We start from the raw sequence: 17701 nt of genomic DNA on the forward strand, positions 1-17701 counted from the left end.
GTTCAAAAATGTAAAATATTTAATTAAGCAACAGCAGCATATGAGTTAGTATTTCCTCTAATTTTTCGAAATCTGTGGGAAGTGTTTCCCAATTTCCTTTGGTTGTTTCATGTCCCATATTGAAGAAAACATGAGTACGAAATGGAACCTCAGCTCTTTCAATGACTTCCCTTTTTGGGTTGACTCCGCCTCCGTATGTAGCCTTTTCATTTTCATGAGAGTGAAGTGATTTTTAGAATTCTTAGTCCTTTTCTTTAGAAGAACATTTCTACGGAATAATACAAGAAGATTTAAGAATCATTGAAGTTATAAAACTTTGGAATGAACAAACTCAGAATGGTGCTACTTGAAGACTCTGGATCTGCTGGTAAAAGCTTCTCATTTATTCTACATTTCCCCTTTAATGGGGTATATTATTATGACAGTCAATGGATGTGATTTAAAAGTGATTGGCATGAGGAGAGTAAGGAGTGGAAAAAGGACATAGGCTTATATGGCAGCATCTTTGATTTGCCATAGATTCAAAATTGAAGATGTGATATAGGAATCAGAGTTGGCATTAATTTTGTAAAACTGCTGAGGTGAAATTAAGTCAGGAACTAAAGTTAACTGAAATGTATTGAGTATGAAAAAATCGTTGTTAGAAAAGATGGAATACGCAGAAATGAATATGGATAGAGAGTTAATTACATAAAGAAGATTATCTACTCTGATAAGTGAGTTATCTATTTCAAGAGTTATTTGGACATGTTAAAATCATTTAGCAGTTTTAGTTTTAAATTAGTGTTGGGTTAGAGTAATAAGAAGATATGAGAGTAATAACAGCATTAAAGAGTGTATTATGTGATAATGATACAGGTAAAGATGACAAGATTTAATATTTGAGCTTTTCAGATATGAATATCGTCACTTTATTCCATCAAGGTATTGTTCAGCTAGCTACTATTTGGCAAGCATCAAGCCAGGTACTGGTGAAATTATGGTGAACATGATAGATATAATTCATTTACTCATGGAACTTATCCTCTATCAGTGCGGCTCAGGTAGTCTTGAAGATGGGGGCATCTGTAATTGAATATCGAGATGGTTAGGGAATAGAGAAATCTCAGGATACCTTCCCTGTGCCTGCTGGGAGAATTGTCTACTATAAGTTTCATTGATGTTGTTCTCATTTTCCAAGTTTTAAGGGTTGCCCTTGCAATTCTCATTTCCACCACCAACCTTCTTCTAGTCCCTCACCTCTAGGTTGCCTATAAACATGAACATTTTCAAAGCTATTTCACTGAAACTATATGAGCCTGGGTATGAATGTTTCCTGCCCACCTTGCAATTTAAAAGGAAGGGTTTTCTGTCTTGGTTTGACCTTCTTTGTTAATTAACCTCTGAAACTGTCTATCTTCTCCAAAGTCTTTTTTTGGGAAGATGCTACTTTTGCCCTCTTTTTTTTTTCACAGACGTCAGAAGACATTTTGTCAACTTGAGTCCCTTCACTATTGCTGTGGTCTTACTTCTCAGTGCCTGTTTTGTCACCAGTTCTCTTGGTGAGTACTCTGTCAAATTTACTTACAGCCTTCACCCACTCTGACAAGAACAGTTAAAAAGCAAACAATTTTTCTGAAGGCTGAGTAGCATCTAAAAACTAGGTGACATGCTCCATGTATTCAAAGGATTAGATATTATTAAAAGCACACAATAAAAATCTAACCATGCGACACCAAAATATTAGCATGGTTCCTCACCAAATAAAATAAACTCACAGCAGAAGGATGAATTTTACTTAAAGATTAGAAATAATGTTGAGCTAAAAAATAGGAAAGAATACAAAGGAGGAGAAACTTCAGAATCATTAGAACAAAAGTGAATTTGGGAAACACATTAGTAAATTCAAATGCCAAAATTTATCTAAAAATGTATTGAGAGATGCCTGGTTGGTGGGACCACTGGATTCCTAAATAAAGCTAAAATAATGCCAAGGAGGCAACTGAGATCATCTATCATCTGGGGGTGGGAAGAGAGTACAAACAGGTTTATTTTATGGTAGAAAATAGCAGGAAAATATATCCATCTTAATTTTTATTTAAGTAGATAAGTTTCAGTCTAGTGTTTTTAAGATTTATTCTATTTTACATATTTGTATGAAATAAGGGTTAAATTTCTTACAACTAGTCTTTTCATCTTCATAAATTCTCTATTAGCCTTCTTTCTATCGACCTTACGATTTTGGAGAAATGTAAAAAGTTCATCCCCATAACGTTTTGTAGAATCTTATTTAACTTGAAAACGCTTCATGGAAATTATATAAATTGCCACTATTAAGACTCTTCAACCATAAAATAAAGCTATTAAACATTATTGAGTTACTTGCCTTTACTGGTTATATAGCACTGCTTAATTTGAAACCAGTAATACTGATACTTATATTTGAATGACTGTGAAATAACGTTCTTCTATTTTACCATGTATAGAACTGGGATGGTTCTCAAATCTGAGTTTGAAGGATAAATAATTTATGTAAAAAATAATTTTTTACCTGCTTTTTGCGACCTTGGCCAGTGACTGTCTTAATCCACTGTTGCAGGAGGAACAACCAAGGAGCTGAGGCTAGTGGATGGTGAAAACAAGTGTAGTGGGAGAGTGGAAGTGAAAGTCCAGGAGGAGTGGGGAACGGTGTGTAATAATGGCTGGAGCATGGAAGCGGTCTCTGTGATTTGTAACCAGCTGGGATGTCCAACTGCTATCAAAGCCACTGGATGGGCTAATTCCAGTGCAGGTTCTGGACGCATTTGGATGGATCATGTTTCTTGTCGTGGGAATGAGTCAGCTCTTTGGGACTGCAAACATGATGGATGGGGAAAGCATAGTAACTGTACTCACCAACAAGATGCTGGAGTGACTTGCTCAGGTAAGACTTGCATTAGTCAAAGCCTCAACACAAAATCCTTGGTGGGGAAGAAATATGCAGATGGGTTAAAACCTAGAATAAGCCACTTTCCTGTAAGCAATCTAGTTCCTGCATAAAAGTACTCAATCCATTGCTAGAAAACCACAAAACACAAGGGCATTTTTTTTTTTAAATGAAAATAATTCTGAACACTGTGATTAATGAGGAAGTGACTGGCTTCAATTTTATACGTGATCTTAACCAAAAAGCCAAAAAGTGATAGCTTAAATTTTATATTCAGTAAGCTTAATGTAACCTACTATTCCTATATCATAGAAATATCATGACATCTAAGTTATTTCCTTTTTCTCTTTCCCAGTGACTTGTTTTGATGTGTTGACCCACAAATTATTACCCTTTTGTCCATTAACTGATAATCAACTTAGTGAACAAAAATCAACTATTTCTAGCTTTAATACATCATTTCTTGTTGTAGGAAGGATTCTTTGAAAGTATAATTGCTTGATCCAGTGTGCAGTGCTATTCATTTCATTTACGTTGTGGTTTTAATTTACAAAACATCTTCATATGTTTTATTGCAATTGGCCCCACAATAACTGAGAAAGCCATGTGTCAGGACTTTCTGCTGGCAAATCCCAAGGGCACATTTCTGACCCAATTCAGATTCCTGGGCTCCCCGTTTCTCCTTGTTTGTTTCATTCTTTTTTTTTTGGAAACGAAGTCTCACTCTTGTCCCCCAGCCTGGAGTGCGATGGTACAATCTCGGCTCACTGCAACCTCCACCTCCCAGGTTCAAGTGATTCTCCTGCCTTAGCCTCCCGAGTAGCTGGGATTATAGGCACCTGCCACCACACCTGGCTAATTTTTATATTTTTAGTAGAGACGGTGTTTCACCATGTTGGCCCGGCTGGTCTCCAACTCCTGACCTCAGGTGATCTGCCTGACTTGGCCTTCCAAAATGCTGGAATTACAGGCGTGAGCCACCATGATTGGCCTGTTTCATTAATTTTTTATGCAACCCTCTCACCTCCCAGCCTCTCTCTCTCCCAGAGGACCGACTATAGAAAGGACTTATCTCTGTCCAGGTATTGTGATGTGATAAGAGAAACACACAGTAGCATCTAGAAAAATGCTGAAATAAATTTTCCATAGCTAATATCCTATGATTTTGTGCAAGTTGTCAAATCTCTTTAAACTTCAGTCTCTGAGGACTCAATGATATAATACATGTAAAACTACTGGCATACTGTTTGGTAAGTAACAGTTGCTGAAGATTCTCATGGTTCTCTTGGTGACTCAGTTCTCTTTCTTCTTTCTCCTCTTCCTCTTCCATCTCCTCCTTCTTTCCTCTTATTTTTAACCACTATGGGAGGTGTGAAATGGAGAATAACAAAAGTAACATCTACTGCAAAGTTTAAAATTATCATACATTTTAGCAGGCTCTTATCATAATTATTGCTGTCTATAGAACGGGCTGTTTAGCTAAAACATCAGTGTAGTACGTTTAGCTCTTATTTTCTGTTGTTTTATAACTACCAGTGGAGTTAATCAATTTGCTTTTTGAAATTTATACACCTAAAGCTTTAGCTGGAGTCAAATTTAAATAAGTTGAGTCGAATTTATCTATTTCTATATAAAAAGTATTTACATCTATCCTAGTAATGGAAGGAAACAAAACAAAACAGAAAGTTTAAAAACTTTAATCTGTAAATATTTTCCTTTGTAAGTAGATACAGATAAAAATCCTAATTGCTTCCTAGATTTTAACATACTAAAATTCTCCACTGTGTGGAGCTGGGCAACATCCAAAATCAGGCACCATTTTAAGGACAACATCAAATCCCAAGTGTCCAAGGAAACTTATTTTCTAAAATCACTTCTAAATGAATGTAACTTCTGAACTCTGGTCTTTTCTCTGCTCCAGATGGATCCGATTTGGAAATGAGGCTGACGAATGGAGGGAATAAGTGTTCTGGAAGAATAGAGATCAAATTCCAAGGACAGTGGGGAACAGTGTGTGATGATAACTTCAACATCGATCATGCATCTGTGGTTTGTAAACAACTTGAATGTGGAAGTGCTGTCAGTTTCTCTGGTTCAGCTAATTTTGGAGAAGGCTCTGGACCAATCTGGTTTGATGATCTTATATGCAGCGGAAATGAGTCAGCTCTCTGGAACTGCAAACATCAAGGATGGGGAAAGCATAACTGTGATCATGCTGAGGATGCTGGAGTGATTTGCTCAAGTAAGGACTGATCTTGGCTCATTCTATTCTCCAGGAGAGGACAAAAGAAAGGGGTAATAAATCTTAAAAGCCTGAACTCTTAAGAACATAATGAAATCTGCTTCTTTTGTCACCACATTTTAACCTAACTTCAGGTTTCAGTTCTGATACCTGTGGACTTTTTACCTTACCTGAAATTAGGAGAAATAGGTTAGGGAAGAAGGGTGTATAGTGAAACTGAGATCCAGGTCGTAAGAAAAGAAGACAGTGTTTAGGAAAAGCCCATAAAGAAAGGGAGAGACCGAAAAGAAAAAGAGGGGAAAAAGGAAGGAAGGAAGGGCTTTACTAGGAAATTTTGCACTATGAAGTTTTAAGACGAAACCACTCCAGTTATCATCTAATCTACAAAAGCCTCCTCATTAGCCTCATTAACCCACTCTTTCCCAAATCATTTTTCAAATTCACGGAAGCAAATCACTTTTTAAAAATCAATATTGGTTTCCCATTAAAATTTTATTTATACTGGATATGCATTGTATCTGTCTAGAGACTTTCACGTTGATACTCAGACTGGGGGCAGGTACAATGGTTTGTGTGTGCAGAGAACCACTCTTCGTTTTTCTGTTGAATTCTTAGTATAAAAGGAGATTGAGTGTGTCTTGAACCCCAGAGAACACTTAGGAAAATAAGAGTAAAAAAATCCCTATCTTCACCAGGTTTCTTTCTCTTTCTCTCTCTCTCTCTCTCTCTCTCTCTCTCTCTCTCTCTCTCTTTCTCTTTTTCTCTCTCTCTGTGCAAATAAATGAACTTCCATTCAAACTCATTTAAAACAAAGAGAATACTGGCTCACAAAACTGGGAAATTCAGAGGGTATAGTTAGCCTCATGCATGGTTGGATTCAGGTTCTTGAACAATGTCATCTGGGTTCTATCTCTTTCTGCATGTCTTGAACAGGCTTTTTCTTGTTGAACAATGTGATCAGCTATAGCCTGAACCACAGTAAATGGAACTCCTACAAGAAAGATAGGTTTTGTTAGCTGAAGAATGTGAAGAATTTGGAGTAGAAAAACCACAGACTATACCTTCCATTCTCTTTTACCCATCAAAATTTCTCTAGGCCCCCAGTTAGCACATGCTGAGGAATCACAATAAATAATATTGTGAGAATGAAAATGGAAACTGCCAGAGGAAAAAACCAGTTTAATTTATTACAGAATATTCTTCAGAATCAATGTCTATTCTTTGAAGAATATTAATTTGGGGAAGGTGAAAATTGTAGTACTGAAGCCTCCTTTCTCTTTGCTCTGCTTTTAAACTAAGGAAGTGGACATAACAGGTTCAGGTATACAACACAGGCTAGGTAGTATCAATGGAGAATGCAGTCAGAGGCAAAAGGGATTGCTAAGTATGGAGGCAAACTGAAGGATGCAGGTGCCAGTTAAACACGTGCAAATATATATTAACCAGAAAAAGTAAACAGTTCTAACAAGAACTCTGTGGTGGTCAAATAGCAGGTCTCTAGATGAAATTCAGTCCCTGGATCTCCTGTTAGAAACACTTCCTGTAATATATGCTGTCTATACTGAGATGTCCATCTTCTTGCCTGATCCACTCCTCCTTCCATCTTGAATGATTTCCAGTGCTAGTACAGTACATCACAGTTTTCTCTGTCTCCACTTACATCTCTCCCGTTTTCCTTAACTCATCTTAGGTACAGCTATTTATAGTCTCATGTTCTTACTTCCTTATCGCAGACCTGTTGTGTATCTGTTACAGAGGGAGCAGATCTGAGCCTGAGACTGGTAGATGGAGTCACTGAATGTTCAGGAAGATTAGAAGTGAGATTCCAAGGAGAATGGGGGACAATATGTGATGATGGCTGGGACAGTCATGATGCTGCTGTGGCATGCAAGCAACTGGGATGTCCAACTGCTATCACCGCCATTGGTCGAGTTAACGCCAGTGAGGGATTCGGACACATCTGGCTTGACAGTGTTTCTTGCCAGGGACATGAACCTGCGGTCTGGCAATGTAAACACCATGAATGGGGAAAGCATTATTGCAATCACAATGAAGATGCTGGCGTAACATGTTCTGGTACGTTAAAACCAAAACCAAAGCACTAAACAAAAAGAAAAGCAGAAAGAGAAAGTCCTGTGCTCCTTAGGAGTAGGAATAGATGTAAGAAGTAGAAATGCCTAGTAGATTCCTTGCTGGGAATTCCTTTATACTTGTAATCTTTGACATGTTCTTTATTCAACTAGTTTGGAGAGTTGTCTGACGTCATTCTCTGTAATAATTACTCAGACTACTGTTATGGAGCACACTTCAAACTCAGAATCTACCTGGAGCTCAGAGAGACAAAATTTCGTAGGAATCTCTTTGTAAAATTTTAAATTTACTTATTTTTTTAACTTTAAGTTCTGGGATACATGTGTTTAATGTGCAGGTTTGTTACATGGGTATACATGTGCCATGGTGGTCTGCTTCACGTATCAACCTGTCATCTAGGTTTTAACCCCCCATGCATTAGGTACTTGTCCTAATGCTCTCCCTCCCCTTTCCCCCCACCCCCTGATAGGCCCCAGTGTGTGATGTTCCTTTTCCTGTGTCCATGTGTTCTCATTGTTCAATTCCCAGTTATGAGTGAGAGCATGAGGTGTTTGGTTTTCTGTTCTTGTGTTAGTTTGCTGAGGATGATGGTTTGTAGCTTCATCCGTGTCCCTTCAAGGGACATAAACTCATTCTTTTTTATGGCTGCATAGTATTCCATGGTGTATGTGTACCACATGTTCTTTATCCAGTCTATTATTGATGGGCATTTGGGTTGGTTCCAAGTCTTTGCTATTGTGAATAGTGCTGCAATAAACATACATGTGCATGTGTTTTTATAGTAGAAAGATTTGTAATCCTTTGGGTGTATACCCAGTAATGGGATCGCTGGGTCAAATGGTATTTCTAGTTCTAGATCCTTAAGGAATCACCACACTGTCTTCCATAATGGTTGAACTAATTTACACTCCCACCAAACAGTGTAAAAGCATTCCTATTTCTCCACATCCTTGCCAACATCTGTTTCCACACTTTTTAATGATCGCAATTCTAACTGTGATGAGATGGTATCTCATTGTGGTTTTGATTTGCATTTCTCTAATGACCAGTGATGATGAGCTATTTTTCATATGTTTGTTGTCCACATAAATGCCTTCTTTTCAGAAGTATCTGTTCATATCCTTCACCCACTTTTTGAGAAATCTCTTTTAAAGCAGAATTGCTCATATCTTTCTGCCATTGACAATTTTTATCAACCCTTGAAACTACAATCCCATTTCTAACAAAAATTTGTGGTCTATCTTATTGTTTCTTAAAAAGTCAGGAAATAAGTAAGCTATAATTTCCAGTGTATCAGTATCAGAGAAGAAAAAAGACAAAAAAAATGCTCTGGAAGCTAACCTCCATATGTATCGATGGTTTAAGTTTATGTTTCTTTTGCAGATGGATCAGATCTGGAGCTAAGACTTAGAGGTGGAGGCAGCCGGTGTGCTGGGACAGTTGAGGTGGAGATTCAGAGACTGTTAGGGAAGGTGTGTGACAGAGGCTGGGGACTGAAAGAAGCTGATGTGGTTTGCAGGCAGCTGGGATGTGGATCTGCACTCAAAACATCCTATCAAGTATACTCCAAAATCCAGGCAACAAACACGTGGCTGTTTCTAAGTAGCTGTAACGGAAATGAAACTTCTCTTTGGGACTGCAAGAACTGGCAGTGGGGTGGACTTACCTGTGATCACTATGAAGAAGCCAAAATTACTTGCTCAGGTATGACTTTCAATCAACTTGTTAAGAAGAAGGGTGTAAATTTCCAGTACTGCCTTTGACATTGAAAAGAAACATTGGTCCTTATGACTAGATCATTCTCAAGAAACCAGAAAATATCTACACAAATTCCACTTGGAGAGACAGATAAGTTTACAATTCACATTTCACTTTAGATAGAAGTGTTTGGGTTTTGCTCACTTTGGTTTTTGAGTAATTTTTAAATCAATAGAAGTATAAGAGATTAAGGAGGATTAAAATTTAAAAAAGGGAATTCAATATTTCTTTCACAGGATGTCGCCAAAAGATTTAAAAATAACCATGTTGGATAAACTGACATAACCTTCAGCTCCCTCTATTGTACTGTGAAAGAATTGTCTTTTTTTTGAAAACCTGTGGATATTTCACTGCAACCTCTTTAAAAAGCTCAAAAATGAGTTGTAAACTGGTTGGGTTTGTGGATAATCTTTAGTATTTTATGCTAATTATATTTATACAAATGCTAACTTTGTTGAAAAGTGATGCTTTTAAAATAATTCTAAAGTAAATGTAACTTTTACTCTGCAACGGAAAGACTTTAGAAAACACAGTGTACAAGAAAACCATTAAACATGTAGAGACCTCACAGAATGGAAACTTGTACGTGTTGCATGTCCTCTAACCAACAGTATGGCTCCAGATACCTCCCAACCTAGGCATGCAGCAAGGGGCATTTCCCTGATGTTACAAATGGTGCTTACCTCTAGTTAAGTGGAAATTATCCTCCGATTGAAAAAAAGGCAATCATTTAAGATGTAAATTTGAATTGCTATATTACTTTTTAGAAAATATTCTTGACCTGGCAATATAATCACCTGGTTTAAACTTCAAAAGAAAAAAGTGTAAACTCTTCCCCCACTACTATCCAATTCTTTTCCTCACAGTCAACTTATGTGGTTGGAATATTTATATATTATTTGAGATATTTCAGGTAAATACAAGAAAATACAAACAAATCTATATATAGCTATCATTTGCTTTCATTAGCCAAAGGGTGACATGTTGTATAAATTGTTTTGTACCTTAAGTATTCACTTAGTAAAATTTCTTGATCAAATTTCACATCAGTATTTAAAGAGCTGTCTGAAATTACTTCCATGTCTATGACATTTCTTAGTATTTATTACCGTGTGTATTCATTTATTCTTTTAATTTATTTTACCTGACAAGATTAGCCATTTTCTTAGCTAAATTTTTTTAGAAAATCATTATTTGGATTTAAAAAAATTAATATTACCTTTATTTGCTTTCGAATTCATTAAAATTTACTTTTCTTTCTAATAATTCTCTTCAGATTTCCTAAAGTTTGATTTCTTTTTGGCCCCTAACTTCTTGAGTTGAGTCTTAAGTTTTATTTCTTCTGTTTTATTAATATAAATATTTTAGTTTATAGGTTTTTCTTCTAAATTTATAATGGTTTGTATATTTTCTTATTAATTGTATTTTACATTGATTAGCATTAAGTTCTGCTGTATGTAAAAGAGAAACAAATAATAGTGGCTAAAGAAAGACAGTGTTTACTTTTTCTCATTTAAAATTAGTCAAATAGGTAAGCAGTTTAAGGCTGTTTTGGTGTCTCTGTTGTCACCAAGAAACATTCAGAATAGATTTGCTGAAGTGATTATCAAACGCTACTGGACAGGAAGGATGAGCCCCCCCACAGCTCAGAGAGTTCCTTGGAAAGCCAATCTAGTAGACGACGTGCAGGCCTCTGAGAAGGTGTCTTCTGTCCACTCTCCTTCATGGGCCCCAGTGTTGCTCTCAGGGTAGTTCTTCCTGGCACATTATTCTTCACAGTTACCTCCAAGTTTGGTTTGGAGAATATCTCTATCTAAGGACAGCACACCTTTCACAATCCACCTTCTGCTAATATTGGTTTAGGGACCTTTGGATTACTTTCAAAACTGACTAATCAAGGGCTGATGTCAGCTACTCTCAAATTCAACAAAAAAGTTCTTTACAAGGTTACTAAGCTTCCAGTCTACTTGCTTTATAACCCAATACCATCTGAAAGGAACTATAGTCCAAGGCCATATAAATATACTTTGATCTATGCTATGACCAGCCCTTCTCTTTAATTATTGACCACTGTCTTAAGGCCATTTGAAACTGTGGGTTTGGGAGGAAGGACAAGACCTAAATTCCGTCTTTGCCTGTGGACTCATTGCCTTTGTATCTGGAGCATCAGTTTTATCTTCTGATAAGGCTATAGTTTTACCACCATCTCAATTTGGGGGACAGGATACTTAGAGTTTTATCTTCAATTTTTCAATTCCAAATTATGGGACTCTTGATTAACTATGTACAACACCTGCAGGCAGACCATACCACCTTATAAAATTGATATTTCTCCTCCCATTTCTGCTTGCATTCTGACTACTGTAGTCTGAATTCATCTTTCTTGTAAATGCTAAAAGTGGCAAGAAGAATCCACGTCATGCAAATATTCTGATTTTTTTGTAGTTTTGTTTCTTGTACTTTGCCCAATAAATTCTGCATTTTTTAAGCATCAGTGAGCACATGGTTTTCTTTTCAAAGTGAGGTTTGCCCAAACATTTTACCATGTGTAAGACTCATTAGCTTTTTAGCCTCTCATACCTGAGTCATTAATCCATTCTGCCCATCGACTCCATTCAACCACACCCATATTTTAGGTTGCATTACTAGAATCCCTTACTTACGGTAACATGTTCTAAATTATTCAGGATTCTATTCAGATGTGTATAATAGAAATCATAAATAATATAAATTTGCAACTTAAGATGGGCTCCATACTTTACAGAGCTGTATTTTTGTTTGCTATTTGCCATGTGCACTTTTTATTTCCTTTTGCAAACTCCTTTGTTATATTTCTTTAGGTTTTGGAAGTTCTTCTACTTATGTTGGGGGCCTTGGTTTTTAGCTTTTTACATGTTTTGTTAGTAATATAGTTTATACTTTTGTTTCTTGATTTACTTGATACTTTCAATGATGACATACTGATACTGTCTCTGTCAATGATGACATGCTGTCTCTTTCAATAATGGACATGCTTTCTCTGTGCCTGCCAAATTCAAGCTACGAATTTGATAATCTGTTTAAATTCTTTAACTTTTATATAACACAGGGCTATATAGCTGAAAAGAACCGGAAGAATTCAACTAAGCAGGAGAATTGGAAACAATTTAAGATAAATTGTTGACAGAAAAAGGTCTAGGAAATTTTGGTCATAAAATTACTTTGAATCTCAGACATTTTGTTTGTGATGTCTGTGTATGTACTAGAGAGGACATCTGACCTTAAGAAACAGTTCATCTGAGCTATGCTGTATTTCAACTTAGGATTGAGAAATAATTCTGAGATTATGATGATCTATACTTCTTCAGAGTCTGAAAAGCATTAGATGTTGAAAATACATTAATGCTTCTTTAAATCATAATTGCATATTTTATTTATCACTAAACAAAAGGAAGTAATTCTAGTTAATTATATCTCTAATTATGTTAAAGCTCTTTGTAGATCTCTTCATCTTTCTAGAGAAAGAAAGGAAAACAGATTCAGTTACCTATGCCAGGGGAAAAGTTGTTGATAATGGCACTAAATCCAGGTGCAAAAATTTACTTAATGGCTTTTATGTAAAAACACAGTCAGAGATTTAGCAGAAAAAAATCAATTAAAGGGATACATTTCCAATATTCTAACCATGTCTAAAGAGTAATGATACAAGCAAAGCGACCCATAGGATAGATTAACATGTTACTAGCAGATTCACGAAATAAAGGCTGAGGATGGAGTCTCCAAGTCACTTTCTGAGTAGGAGAATTTGTCCTCTGCCCTGACTCAAATATGTTAGGACAAAGAAAACAAGAGGATATTTATAGAAGAGACTTTTTTTCAATTGCTTAATGAGTTTTCACAATGGAAAACAAAATATTTGTTTTTTTGTTTGTTTCTTTTTAACTGGTTTTCTTTTGATTTAGTTTGTTCAAGATGGATCCAAACAAAAGAGTAAGAGGTTACAACAAACCAGAATTTGACTTGATCTAGGAAATTGCTTTTACTTAAAGATTTAGGGCTGTCCAAAAGGGGTTGGGATCATATGAATACTAGTTAATGGTATCTTAGAGAAATTTCATGCTTGAATAAAGATTCAAAAAGAAGAAATGAAAGACCATCCCACTCAAGGGTCACAAATTATTTGTGTTGTAGAGGTGTTGTTTGCTTTAAACTCTGACCTATGTTTAGAAAGTAACATGTTTTTCATCTCAAATTTGGATAGGAATTTGCTTTGTGCAGATTTAATGGATAATTGGTGAAATTTTGACATGCTGAGGTATTCTATATTGCTGTAGTACAGAATATGGTCATATTCAAAACATTTTCTAAGACATTTTAGTATCAGGTGAAAGGTTTATGAGAGATGAAAGTAAATCAGAGTATGTAGATTGGCATGGGCTGACGGTGTATCTATATAATGGTGATAGTAACATCAAGAGATTACAAAAATTGTTGATATTCGATAGCAGATATCTATAAAGGACTTAAGACCTTTAGAAGGCCTCATTTTCAACTGAATTTTCTTTTTTTTTTTTATACTTTAAGTTCTAGGGTACATGTGCACAATGTGCAGGTTTGTTACATATGTATACATGTGCCATGTTGGTGTGCTGCACCCATTAACTCATCATTTACATTAGGTATATCTCCTAATGCTATCCCTCACCCCTCCCCCGAGCCCACGATAGGCCCCAGTGTGTGATGTTCCTCTTCCTGTGTCCAAGTGTTCTCATTGTTCAGTTCCCACCTATGAGTGAGAACATGCGGTGTTTGGTTTTCTGTTCTTGCAATAGTTTGCTGAGAATGATGGTTTCCAGCTGAATCCATGTCCCTACAAAGGACATGAACTCATCCTTTTTTTATGGCTGCATGGTACTCCATGGTGTATATGTCACATTTTCTTAATCTAGTCTGTCATTGATGGACATTTGGGTTGGTTCCAAGTCTTTGCTATTGTGAATAGTACCGTAATAAACATACGTGTGCATGTGTCTTTATAGCAGCATGATTTATAATCCTTTGGGTATATACCCAGTAAAGGGATGGCTGGGTCAAATGGTATTTCTAGTTCTAGATCCTTGAGGAATCACCACACTGTCTTCCACAATGGTTGAACTGTTTACAGTCCCACCAAGAGTGTAAAAGTGTTCCTATTTCTCCACATCCTCTCCAGCACCTGTTGTTTCCTGACTTTTTAATGATTGCCATTTTAACTGGTGTGAGATGGTATCTCATTGTGGTTTTGATTTGCATTTCTCTGATGGCTAGTGATGATGAGCATTTTTTCATGTGTCTGTTGGCTGCATAAATATCTTCTTTTGAGAAGTGTCTGTTCATATCATTTGCCCACTTTTTGATGGGTTTATTTCTTGTAAATTTGTTTGAGTTCTTTGTATGTTCTGCATATTAGCCCTTTGTTAGATGAGTAGATTGCAAAAATTTTCTCCCATTCTGTAGGTTGACTGTTCAATCTGATGATAGTTTCTTTTGCTGTGCAGAAGCTCTTTAGTTTAATTAGATACCATTTGTCAATTTTGGCTTTTGTTGCCATTGCTTTTGGTGTTTTAGACATGAAGTCCTTGCCCATGCCTATGTCCTGAATGGTATTGCCTAGGTTTTCTTTTAGATTTTTTATGGTTTTAGGTCTAACATTTAAGTCTCTAATCCATCTAGAATTAATTTTTGTATAAGGTGTAAGGAAAGGATCCAGTTTCAGCTTTCTACTTATGGCTAGCCAGTTTTCCTAGCACCATTTATTAAATAGGGAATCCTTTCTCCATTTCTTGTTTTTGTCAGGTTTGTCAAAGATCAGATGGTTGTAGATGTGTGGTATTGTTTCTGAGGGCTCTGCACTGTTCCATTGGTGTATATCTCTGTTTTGGTCCCAGTACCATGCTGTTTTGGTTACTGTAGCCCTCTAGTATAGTTTGAAGTCAGTAGTGTGCTGCCTCCAGCTTTGTTCTTTTGGCTTAGGATTGTCTTGGCAATGCAGACTCTTTTTTGGTTCCATATGAAGTTTAAAGTAGTTTTTTCCAATTCTGTGAAGGAAAGTCTTTGGTAGCTTGATGGGGATGGTATTGAATCTATAAATTACCTTGGGCAGTATGGCCATTTGCACAATATTGATTCTTCCTATCCATGAGCATGGAATGATCCTCCATTTGTTTGTGTCCTCTTTTATTTCATTGAGCAGTGGTTTGTAGTTCTCCTTGAAGAGGTCGTTCACATCCCTTGTAAGTTGGATTCCTAGGTATTTTATTCTCTTTGAAGCAATTGTGAATGGGAGTTCACTCATGATTTGTCTCTCTGTTTGTCTGTTATTGGTGTATAGGAATGCTTGTGATTTTTGCACATTCATTTTGTATCCTGAGACTTTGCTGAAGTTGCTTATGAGCTTAAGGAGATTTTGGGCTGAGACGATGGGGTTTTCTAAATATACAATCATGTCATCTGCAAACAGGGACAATTTGACTTACTCTTTTCCTAATTGAATACCCTTTATTTCTTTCTCTTGCTTGATTGCCGTGGCCAGAACTTCCAAAACTATGTTGAATAAGAGTGGTGAGAGAGGGCATCCCTGTCTTGTGCCAGTTTTCAAGGGGAATGCTTCCAGTTCCTTTATTTCTTTTAAAGAATGAGTTAAAAGAAATAGTTTGTATTTCTTAAGTACTTTATATTGTGTCTGAGTATTTTCAAAGAAACTCACTTATGTTGATGGTTGTGTTCCTTAACTTGACAAAGAGCATCTTCATAATATAAATTCCATTTATTATTTCTGGTGTGTCTTTTCTTTACATTTTAAATTTCAGCTACAGTAAGTTACTTATAATTCTTCAGTGACACCATGCTATTTAATGAGTATATTCCTTAAAGGTTTTTTCACCCACTCTGTATTTGGCAAACTCCTCATCTTTTTTCAAGATCCAGTTTAGATCTATGGTATTCTCTCCTACAAAGTCTAAAACAGAGCAGATGGCTCCTTTATTTGTTAGTTTTATGTCTAATATATATTTCTATTTTTGGATTCATCACTATTAAAATATGTATATCTTGTAGTGAACTGTGTTTGTGGAGGAGAAGGCTGTTAGTGAGAAATTGAATAGCTTTGAAAAGAAGTAGCTTTTTCCTAGTACATAAGGTAGGGAAATACATTTTAAGTAGAAAGAAAAGTTTCTACAGAGGCACAGAAGTATGAAAATTATGGCATGCCCAAGCATCTTTAGGCTGGAGCATCAAATTTGGTTGATAAAATAATAGATATTAAAGCTTTTAAGGTAACAGCATACTATTTTAAAGTGTACTAAAGAAATAGTGTTTATCACCTCTCCTTAATTTTAATAGCTGGATGAAATTAGGGAATCTGTAAAAGCTGTTTGTGCTGCAGTTTGCTCAGAAGAAAAATGGGAGTGGTAATAGGGCCTACCTCACAGGAATTACACAGTGAGCTATAAGTACATGTTAGCTAATATGATGATGATTATTATTTTTAGTATTATCTATCTTCACTGACAGACTAAACTCTGTGGCAGCCTTTTTAACCCACCCATCATCAGATGCCTAAAATAGTCAGACAACGTTATAGGTTGTTATGTCATAGGTCGTTACACTGATACTTTTGGATTAATTACTGCGTGCATGATTATTACAGAAATCATAAGAAAGTATGTAAGGGATCATTGCATAAATTTTAAGGAAACATTAAGTTAGCTAAAGAAAAAACATCACATGAAAATATTTGAAATTTATTAATATATTTATAATCATGGCATAAATTTCTTGGAAAAAAGACTTAGAAGCAAGGAAACAATTTAGGAAGCTATTGTAGAGGTCTGCATGACAGATGATGACAAATCACTTTACGGCAATAGCAATAAATATGCAGAAGAAGAAATATGCTGGAGGACCAAGAGATATGGTGGTTTTCTACATGTGTAATGTTTCATGAGGGTCAGCACTTTAGGCTCTGGAATATGCTGTCTGGCTTCAAATTCTGTCCTCTTACTAATTCTGTAGTAATTTGTTGTGTTACTTTAGCAAATTACTACATCTCACCTCTCTATGTTTCAGATTCCTTGTCTGTAAAATCAGAATTATATTAACAATTGTCTCCTAAGGCAATCTTAAGGATTAAATGAAATAATGTTTGTTAAATGCTTATTGGAATGCCATATATATAATATAATAGATGCTCACGTAATATTCACTGCTATCATTATTACCATTATTTGTGGTGAGATAAAGTGGTGGTTCAATTTTAGGTGATTCTAATTTGGTCTGCATATCATTAATTAAATAAAGCATATAGTGGGCTTGTCATAAAATAATTCATTCAACTTTGAATATTTTAAGTTCCACATGTCTAAGCAGATATGTTTGTGGATCTAAAATTAAAGAAAAAAGTATGGATGAAAATATATTTATTGGCAGTTGAGACATGTCCATTGAGCAGATGAGAAGGTTACGGACAGAACCTTGACTCAAGGAATACATGAAATGTTTTGATAAAGCAGTGTCAGAAAGAATGGAGGAGAAAATGGTGCAAAGAAGGGTCACGTATACCAAATGTAACAGACATCAAAAGGAAGAAGTCTGATGTTCATTTTGAAGATGAGAAGTATATTGAAAAGCTTTACATAGAACAATTCAAAAAGGTTGAGCAGACCCCAGATTGCAGTGCATGCAGGAAT

General features: G+C 35.9%; 1 protein-coding gene across 4 annotated transcripts in view; it reads left to right on the forward strand.

Moving 5' to 3' along the window:
- The first annotated feature begins 275 nt into the window (after window positions 1-275).
- LOC105484234 (CD163 molecule) overlaps window positions 276-17701 on the forward strand; it is a 34335-nt gene continuing 16909 nt past the window's right edge. For all 4 annotated transcript variants that reach the window (XM_011745705.2, XM_011745708.2, XM_011745706.2 and 1 more), the window contains exons 1-6: window positions 276-367; window positions 1455-1541; window positions 2579-2902; window positions 4827-5147; window positions 6903-7223; window positions 8622-8942. In XM_011745705.2, coding sequence (XP_011744007.1) covers window positions 322-367; window positions 1455-1541; window positions 2579-2902; window positions 4827-5147; window positions 6903-7223; window positions 8622-8942 — 1420 coding nt within the window. In that variant the 5' untranslated portion in view covers window positions 276-321. The remainder of the gene's footprint in view (window positions 368-1454; window positions 1542-2578; window positions 2903-4826; window positions 5148-6902; window positions 7224-8621; window positions 8943-17701) is intronic.

This window comes from Macaca nemestrina, chromosome 10, assembly GCF_043159975.1.
Source record: "Macaca nemestrina isolate mMacNem1 chromosome 10, mMacNem.hap1, whole genome shotgun sequence".
NCBI classification, from domain to species: domain Eukaryota; kingdom Metazoa; phylum Chordata; class Mammalia; order Primates; family Cercopithecidae; genus Macaca; species Macaca nemestrina.